Source organism: Taeniopygia guttata, chromosome Z, assembly GCF_048771995.1.
Source record: "Taeniopygia guttata chromosome Z, bTaeGut7.mat, whole genome shotgun sequence".
Lineage (NCBI taxonomy): Eukaryota > Metazoa > Chordata > Aves > Passeriformes > Estrildidae > Taeniopygia > Taeniopygia guttata.
Window position 1 is genome coordinate 2996537 of NC_133063.1, and position 9059 is coordinate 3005595.

At 47.8% G+C, this 9059-nt stretch overlaps 1 protein-coding gene across 3 annotated transcripts in view; it reads right to left on the minus strand.

The window, feature by feature from the left end:
- Positions 1-8684, minus strand: part of LOC140681724 (WD repeat-containing protein 7) — a 41873-nt gene extending 33189 nt beyond the window's left edge. Inside the window, exons 1-5 of one of the 3 annotated variants that reach the window (XM_072921974.1) lie at positions 8532-8684; positions 2182-2350; positions 1558-1664; positions 804-882; positions 494-668 (exon numbers count right to left, since the gene is read on the minus strand). In XM_072921974.1, coding sequence (XP_072778075.1) covers positions 494-668; positions 804-882; positions 1558-1664; positions 2182-2337 — 517 coding nt within the window. In that variant the 5' untranslated portion in view covers positions 2338-2350; positions 8532-8684. Of the gene's footprint in view, positions 1-493; positions 669-803; positions 883-1557; positions 1665-2181; positions 2351-8397 lie in introns of all 3 variants that reach the window. The other 2 variants (XM_072921975.1, XM_072921976.1) reach the window with 2 other exon arrangements.
- Positions 8685-9059: the final 375 nt, after the last annotated feature.

The window sequence follows — 9059 nt, forward strand, 5'->3', positions numbered from 1 at the left end:
GCACATCTGAGCACAAACGAAAACCTGATCCAAGCATTCCTGGAGCATCTGCTTCCCAGTGGAATGTTTATTTGTGAAGATGGAACAAGGAATAAATGAAAGGCATTAGCAGGAAACCCTTCATAGCAGAGCCCATTTCCAGTTCTTCCAGCAATTTATTTGTTGTGGGGATAACAGCTGAGCTTTCCCACCCCAGGATTTTGGGAATGGCCAGTTTACAACTGTTGCTGAGCCTTAACTCAAGAGAGAAGTCCTTTGGTCCGGATTTTCTCCTCAGTGTTCCCCAAACCTCTCAGGAATTCCAGTCTCCACACCAGGAACACCCCAACAAGACACTCGTCTGCCAGAATTAAAGCCCACCAAATTAACACCAATGAGCAGAACCAACCTGGTCTGTGCTCAGGTGACACTCCAGCCCGTGCCAGCTGAGGCAGGCCAGGGCTTGGAGCAGCCTGGAACAGTGGGAGGTGTCCCTGCCACAAGAAATAATCACCTTGTGTCCTGTTGGACCGGATGATGGTCATGGAGCTGATCCAGTCAGGAGAGATCTTGGATATCAGAGAGTAAAGAACCTCCAGGCTGGTCGCATCCACCACCAGAATTTCGGGATAATGCCCGTGGCACAGGAGTCTCCCTTCCCGCTGCGTGCCGACTGTGAACTGATAGAACTGCAGGGATGGGAACAAACATCAATCAGAGTTGTGCAGGACAGGGATGCTTCATTCTGGAGCTGGGTGTGCTCCCCAAGCCATCCTGCTGCCTGCAGGGACGCTTCCCGCCCTGCCATCGCTCCCAGCGCTCACCTGGATGCCCGTGTGAGCACAGGCCAGCTTGGTGAACTCGATGCACCTCCCATCGTTCACATCCCACAGGCACATCTCCCTAAAACACAGGGAAACCACGTGGAAAACAGGCCAGGCTTCCAGGGAGGAACCCCGCTTGAACCATTTTGCCCTCAGGTTATTAGGGATTAGGCCGATTGTATTTGGAGAAACTCAAAATCAACTGGACCTTCCAGTCCGCCTAAATCCACACAACCTCCTGTTCCCTGTGAGGATAAATTACAGAACCTGCAGCTATTACAGCACTTCTTCATTGAAAACTTCATATTCAAATTTAATCAGAACAAAATCTGTGAGGTGCTTTCTCCTTTCCATCAGACAGATAAATTCCTGAGGAAAACATAGTTCGGTTTTAAATCTGATGGGAGGAGATTACTTAGCCCTGAAATCAGCCCAAGGTGGAAATTCTAAATTTTGACACATTCTGCCCTCAAATTCCTTGTTAAAAGGTTATTTAGGCAAATCATTCCTTAGCTTTTCTGGATTAAAAAATCTCTATCTATTTGGATATCAATTGCACAAGAAATCCTTCCTTCTTCTACCACTTAACTGCTGCTCTATGACTAATAAATAAAACCAATCAAAAAATAAAATGTATTTGCTGAGGAATTTTCTCTTGAGGGTAAAAATTAAACACAGTGTTGAATATATGGATAAACTGGGCACAAATTCCCGTTATTGCAGTTCTGCATATAACAAACACTCAGAAACTCACCCACTCTCTGATGCACTCACTATATATTGCTTTTCACTGGAAGCTGAGGCCTTGGATAAACAAGTAACTGAGGCTGTATGACCAAAGAGCAGAGCTCTGGGATTGATCTGGGAGCAGGGAAAGAAAACAGGGAGTCAAAATCACACAAATGACCAGAATACCCATATCCCAGCTGTTTACTTCATGTATTATACATCCATTAATATGTGCACACACAAATGAATGAAAAGGATTGTCCTGCACATCAAAGAGTTTTCCCCAGCTGAGTTCCTGTATATTCACAAATCAGGGGAGACCTCAGAGTCCCTTCCAGTGCCAAAAGGAGCTCCAAGAGAGCTGGAGAGGGACTTGGGACAGGGAATGGAGCCAGGAAAAGGGGGAATGGCTTACCACTGCCAGATAGGATATTGGGAAGGAACTCCTTTTCACAACACAATATGAAGCAGCTCAACTAAAAAGCAACTGGTTTAGAGCAGCTCCAAGAAACTGGAATGAGTTAAAAAAGCTTCCTACAGGAGCAGCAAGGAAGGCCAAGAGCCAAACAGCTCTTTGTAACCCTTGGCAGCGCCATGGGAAGGGAGGACAGGCCGAGGGGCACTGCCAGGTGAACTGTGCATGCACTACCTGCAGGTCAGGCCCCAGGTCCCAGAGGCAGATCTGCCCGTCGTGGCAGCCGGTGACGATGACAGAGCCATCCACGAGCAGCAGGGAGGACACGCAGTGGGTGGGGGCACGCCGGCCCCACAGCACGATGGGCAGCACCAGGCTGTTCCCGGCCATGGCCGCTGAGCGCCTGCAATTCCAAAAGCGAGGCAACATCAGCGACGGCGGGCAGCTCCCTTCCCTCGTGCTCCTGTCCTCTTTTCCCCTCACAACTCTACCATCTTGTCCCCTCCTGTCTCTACCACTTTGTTCCCTCAGGTATCCTGCCCTTTTCCCCTCAGGTTTCCCGCCCTTTTCCACTCAGGTTTTCTGCCCTTTTCCACTCAGGATTCCCGCCCTTTTCCCCTCAGGTTTCCCGCCCTTTTCCACTCAGGTTTTCTGCCCTTTTCCACTCAGGATTCCCGCCCTTTTCCCCTCAGATTCCCCACCCCTTTCCCCTTAGGATTCCCGCCCCTTTTCCCCTCAGGTTTCCCGCCCTTTTCCCCTGAGGTGTCCTGCCCTTTTCCCCTCAGATTCCCCGCCCCTTTCCCCTTAGGATTCCCGCCCCTTTTCCCCTCAGGTTTCCTGTACTTTTCCCCTGAGGTGTACTGCCCTTTTCCCCTCAGGTATCCTGCTCTTTCCCCCTCAGGATTCCTGCTCTTTCCCCCTCAGGATTCCCGCACTTTCCCCCTCAGGATTCCTGTGCTTTTTCCCTCAGGTATCCCGCCCTTTTCCCCTCATGTATCCTGCGCTTTTCCCCTCAGGTATCCTGCCCTTTTCCACTCAGGTTTCCTGCCCTTTTTTACTCGTGTTTTTGCCACCTTTTCCCCTCAGGTTTCCTGCTCTTTTTCCCTCAGGATTCCCGCCCTTTTCCCCTCAGGTATCCTGCCCTTTTCCCCTCAGGTATCCTGCGCTTTCCCCCTCAGGTTTCCCGCTCCTTTCCCCTCATGTTTTTGACACCTTTTCCCCTGGTATTTCCTTCTCTTTTCCACTCATGTTTCTGCCACCTTTTCTCCTCATGTTTTTGCCATCTTTCCCCCTCATGTTTCTTGTTCTTTTCCCCTCAGGTTTCCTGCTCCTTTCCCCTCAGGTTTCCCACCCTTTTCCCCTCAGGTTTCCCACCCTTTTCCCCTCAGGTTTCCCGCCCTTTTCCCCTCAGGTATCCCGCCCTTTTCCCCTCAGGATTCCTGCTCTTTCCCCCTCAGGATTCCCACACTTTCCCCCTCAGGTATCCTGAGCTTTTCCCCTCAGGTATCCCGCCCCTTTTCCCCTCAGGATTCCCGCCCCTTTCCCCTCAGGATTCCCGCCCTTTTCCCCTCAGGATTCCTACCCTTTCCCCTCAGGATTCCCGCCCTTTTCCCCTCAGATTCCCCGCCCCTTTCCCCTTAGGATTCCCGCCCCTTTTCCCCTCAGGTTTCCTGTAATTTTCGCCTCAGGTATCCTGCCCTTTTCCACTCAGGTTTCCTGACCTTTTTTACTCGTGTTTTTGCCACCTTTTCCCCTCAGGTTTCCCGCCCTTTTCCCCTCAGGTATCCTGCGCTTTCCCCCTCAGGATTCCCGCCCTTTTCCCCTCAGGTTTCCTGCCCTTTTCCCCTCAGGTATCCCGCCCTTTTCCCCTCAGGTATCCCGCCCTTTTCCCCTCATGTATCCTGCGCTTTTCCCCTCAGGTATCCTGCCCTTTTCCACTCAGGTTTCCTGCCCTTTTTTACTCGTGTTTTTGCCACCTTTTCCCCTCAGGTATCCTGCGCTTTTCCCCTCAGGATTCCTGCCCTTTTCCCCTCAGGTTTCTCGCCCTTTTCCCCTCAGGTATCCCACCCTTTTCCCCTCAGGTATCCTGCGCTTTTCGCCTCAGGTATCCTGCCCTTTTCCACTCAGGTTTCCTGACCTTTTTTACTCGTGTTTTTGCCACCTTTTCCCCTCAGGTTTCCCGCCCTTTTCCCCTCAGGTATCCTGTGCTTTCCCCCTTTAAGTTTCCCGCTCCTTTCCCCTCATGTTTTTGACACTTTTCCCCCTGGTATTTCCTTCTCTTTTCCACTCATGTTTCTGCCATCTTTTCCCCTCGTTTCCTGCTCTTTTCTCTCATGCTTTTGCCATGTATTCCCCCTCACATTTTTGCTATTTTCCCCCTCACACTTCCCACCCTTTTCCCTCATGTTTTTGCTATTTTTCCCCTCATGTTTCCCACTCTTTCCCTCATGTTTCCTGCCCTTTTTTACTCGTCTTTTTGCCACCTTTTCTCCTAATTTTCCCTTCTCTTTTCCCCTCATGTCTCCTGCTCTTTTCCCTCCTCTTTTTGCCATCTTTTCCCCCTCATGTTTTTGCTCCTTTCCTCTCATTTCCAGCTCTTTTCCCTCATGCTTTTGCCATCTTATCCCCTCATGTTATTGCCTTTTTTTTCCCCTCATGTTTTTGCTAACATTTTCCCTCATGTTTTTGCTTATCTTTCCCCCTCATGTTTCCTGCCCTTTTTTACTCATATTTTGCCACCTTTTCCCCTCATGTTTCCATCTCTTTTCCCTCATGTTTTTGCCATCTTTTCCCCTCATATCTCCTGCCCTTTTTTACTCATTTTTTGCTATCTTTTCCCCTCATGGTTTTGCTATCTTTTCCCCTCATGTTCCTGCTCTTTTCCCTCATGTTTTCCCCTCAACTTTCCCCCCTCTTCCCCTCATGTTTCCTGCCCTTTTATACTCATGTTTTTGCCACCTTTTTGCCCTCATGTTTCCTTCTCTTTTCACCTCATGTTTCTGCCATCTTTTCCTCTCATGTTTCCTTCTCTTTTCCCCTCAGGTTTTTGCCATCTTTTCCGCTCATGTTTCCTTCTCTTTTCACCTCATGTTTTTGCCATCTTTTCCTCTCATGTTTCCTTCTCTTTTCCCCTCAGGTTTTTGCCATCTTTTCCCCTCATGTTTCCCACTCTTCCCTTCATGTTTCCTGTCCTTTTTCCCCTCATTTTTTTGTCACCTTTTCCCTGATGTTTCCTTTTCCTTTCCCCTCATGTTTTTGCCACCTTTCCCCCTCATGTTTCCCACTCTTCCCCTCATGTTTCCTGCCCTTTTTTACTCATATTTTTGCCACCTTTTCCCCTCATGTTTCCTGCCGTTTTCCCCTCAGGTTTTTGCCATCTTTCCCCCTCATGTTTCCCACTTTCCCCCTCATGTTTCCTGCTCTTTTACCTCATTTTTTTGCCATCTTTTCCCCTCATGTTTTCGCTATCTTTTCGCCTCATGTTTCCTGCCCTTTTCCCCTCACGTTTCCCAACATTTTCCCCTCACGTTTGGGCGATCCCAGGATGCAGCAGACGGATGGACAGACAGACATGGCCCCCCAGGTATGAGCCAATGATGCTGTTTATTTACATTATGGGGGTTGGGGGGAAGGCTGCAGTCTCCCAAAATCCAAAATATTATCCTTCAAACCAAGAGGGAGGGGAGTAAAAGGTGGGGGCCAAACAGCACATCCCTGTGCACACAAGGATTTTTGTCTAAATGCCTCTTTTTAGAGTAATTTTGAAGTTACAAATGTTTTAAGGCTTGAGGCTGAGGCATGTTTTATATCCCTGATGTTGTTATGTCCCTGCCACACAGACTTTCATGTTGGAATATGGAATATCCTGCCTTAGGTGAAATCAGCCTTGTATAATCCACTGATAAAGTGGATCCTGGCCACTCTCCAGCAGGAAATAGGTCCAACACCATCTTTACAGCAACATTTCGTATCTTCCAAACGTATTGACATGAAAAACACAGTGGAATTTCAATTGTCCCCAGGCCAAAACGGCCTCAGTGACTGGGAATAGAAACTCAAGTTGTGGCAATAAAACCCACTTGAATTTGCACAAGATTTAAACCCCACAACAACCCTCTGTTTGTGGTAGCAACATTCCCAGCTTGCTGAGCACTTCCCTGCTTTTAGAACTGAGGGTTTCTTATCGGTGGAAAGGTTATGTTAAATTAACAACCAAACACTCCTTGTGGATTATCTTGTCATTTCCTATCCGGGGAAAACCATAGGAGTTGTTACTCCATGTGATGAGAGAACTGGAACACGCTGTGTCCGTGGAAAAAAGGGGGAAGGGAGGGAGCAAGGGCAGGGTAATGAATGGCTAAGGATTACACACAGGAGGCTCCTGGCAAGGCAGGGATCAATTGGGGGTTTGCACGAAATCCAAATCACAAAATCACTAATATCACATCCACTGACCCCTCCCAGTGAAGCAGCTCATTTCTGGCCCACCTTCATTAAAAGCTACTTAATTAAGAGCTGGAATGTAATGATCAGGATCAATAAAGCCCAAAAATCCAGTCCTTCTCCACACTGCAAACCACACCTGGCCCTGCAGAGTTAATTGTTATGCAATGCTGGATCAATTGCTCTGTCTGGACCATCACAACACAGAAAGAGAAATTAATTCAGCATTTTAAACAACAGGGTGACAAACAAAGAGCTACAATTAAACCAGGCTTAATTTGCAGGGAAATCGTAATAAAAATGGAATAAAGGCAGGAATAAAGTGTCCAGATGCAACAGAACAAAATGCAAATATCAATAACTAGAACAAAAAACACCCACAGCAAACAGAAATACCTACTCAATTTTTGTGAGGAAAACAAACTACAAATGACTCAAGCAGAGCTGAAAACCACCAAAAAGCAACACAAAAATCCCTCCCCACTCCTGTGCTGCCCTACTGTTCAGGGGACAGTCACAGTGTTCCTGTGTCACCTGGCTGTCAAACAGCTGCCTTCTGTAATAAATCCAGGAAATCCCCTCCTGGGGCACAGAATTCTGCATTTAAAGCCACTCCTGAACACTTCCAAACCCACAGCACTCTGAATAAAGGGAATTTTCAAAAATACTACAACATACAAGAGCATTAGCACAGAACTATCCTAAGAGATTCCAGATTTCCCATGCAGAAAACACATTAGCAACCCCTTGACAGCCACAGTTATATAGAGTATTTTATAGCAAGGCTCTGGGAGAGATGAAAAACTACCTTTTTCCTTCCAGTCTTTGACTGCGGCAGCGCAAGGCCTTCATAAAAAACTTCCTCTTTAGGAAAAACCACATTTTTAATTCCCCAGGATTTTGGATTCCAGAGCTCAACCCCAGCAAACACCAAGTGCAGCCCCTGCCAGCACCAAAATCCCTTTTTGTCTGAAAACAATCAATAATTCCATTTTTTGACATCAGTGCTGACCAAGTAGAGGAGCGAATCAACGCTGCCCCCTTGCAGCCATTCCCAAGTGCCCCAAATCCTGTTTCCTACAGAAAAGGGAATTTGGGAATTGCCAACGGAAATCACAAGTACAGCTCTTCCTCATCCCTGCAGGAAAGGAATTTCTCTCTAGCCACAAGTGCCAAAACCTTGATTTTCATCCCCAAACACAGTACATGTGCACCTATCCTTGTGCTTACTGCCTTCACTTTACATTTCCTAACATAAAACCTTGCAAATAATAATCATATAGAAATAATTCTAATCTTAGACACTAAATAAATGCAGGAACGCACGACAGAACAAATGCAGGGATGTGGAAAAAACACCTTCCCAAAACCATCATTTTTAAAATATTTCAACAGAAAGCAATTATTTCAATGAGGAAATGAATAAAACAAACTGAAAAGTTAAATAATGTGTTAACCTGACAGAATAATCCAGTGACTGCTCTGCTTGAAGGTGGGACTTAGGCACACTGAATAATCCCGGATCAATTCCTATTTCAGTAAAGCCACTAAAGTGATTTTTCAAGTACAAGGAATTAAAATCTGAATCCACAACTCAACTAAACCCCTTTTTAGAAATCCCCCTACCCAGAAACCATCACCATGGATTTTTACAGCCAGAAAAGCGCAAACAGAACAAACCCCTGAGAGGAAGAGGCGAAACAAAAGTGAGCCCACCTCAGTAACTCTTCCCTTGAGGAAGGAATTAATCTCAGGATGTGCGTGCACACTGCAATAATCTGCCCCCAAAATACCAATAATTAGTACTAAATAGCGTTAAATAGTTTAATATATGGGCTATTTGTACATTTTAGAAAAATCTAATGACTTTAAATGCAATGGCAGCTTAGACTTCGGGATGGAGCAAGGGAGCACCGAGGGAGGAAGAGCACAACGGGAACACAAAGGCAGCAGAGCACAAAATGCGTGAGCGTTACCGGGATCCCAAACCCAACCCTGCTCCGTTACCGGCGCGTCCCGGTGTCCCGGTGTGTGTCCCCGCGCCTCCCGGTGCCGCAGCCTCTCACGGGTGCTGCGGGGCCCGCCGCGGGCTCGCCTACCGCTCCCGCTGGGAACGAGCCGTTCCCCGCCCCAGGTCGCACCTGTCCGGTGCCGGTGCCGGTGCCGGTCCCTGTCCCGGTGCCGGTCCCGGTCCCTTCCCGGCCCTCCCGTGCCCCGCCGCGCTCGCTGCGGCAGCGGCCGGGTGCCACCGCGCACCGCGACACTGCCGCAAAGCTGCGGCCCGCACGCTTGACGGCAGCGCCGCCGCCGTGGAAACTGCTGAGGTCGCTGAGGGGCCGGTGATTGCGTGGTGACTTAATTCATAATTAATTACCGATTGCTGCAAGGATTTTGAATTGCAACAGGCGGGAGCGGAATGGTCTTTGGTGGGAAAAGCGGAAATATGAGACTGCTATGTTGTGTTATAAAGTACGTTGGGAAATTGTCAGGAATGACGCTGCAAATGGAGTCAGAGAAAGTCCCGGGTTTCATTTTGGTTTTATTTTGTAGTTATTACAAGCACTCATCTTTTATTTACCCCTTTTGGCGTCATCAAAAAACGAATTTATGACGAAACCATTACTAAATTTTTATGTTAAAATCTAAAGGCGCATCTCGCCTCAGAGAAT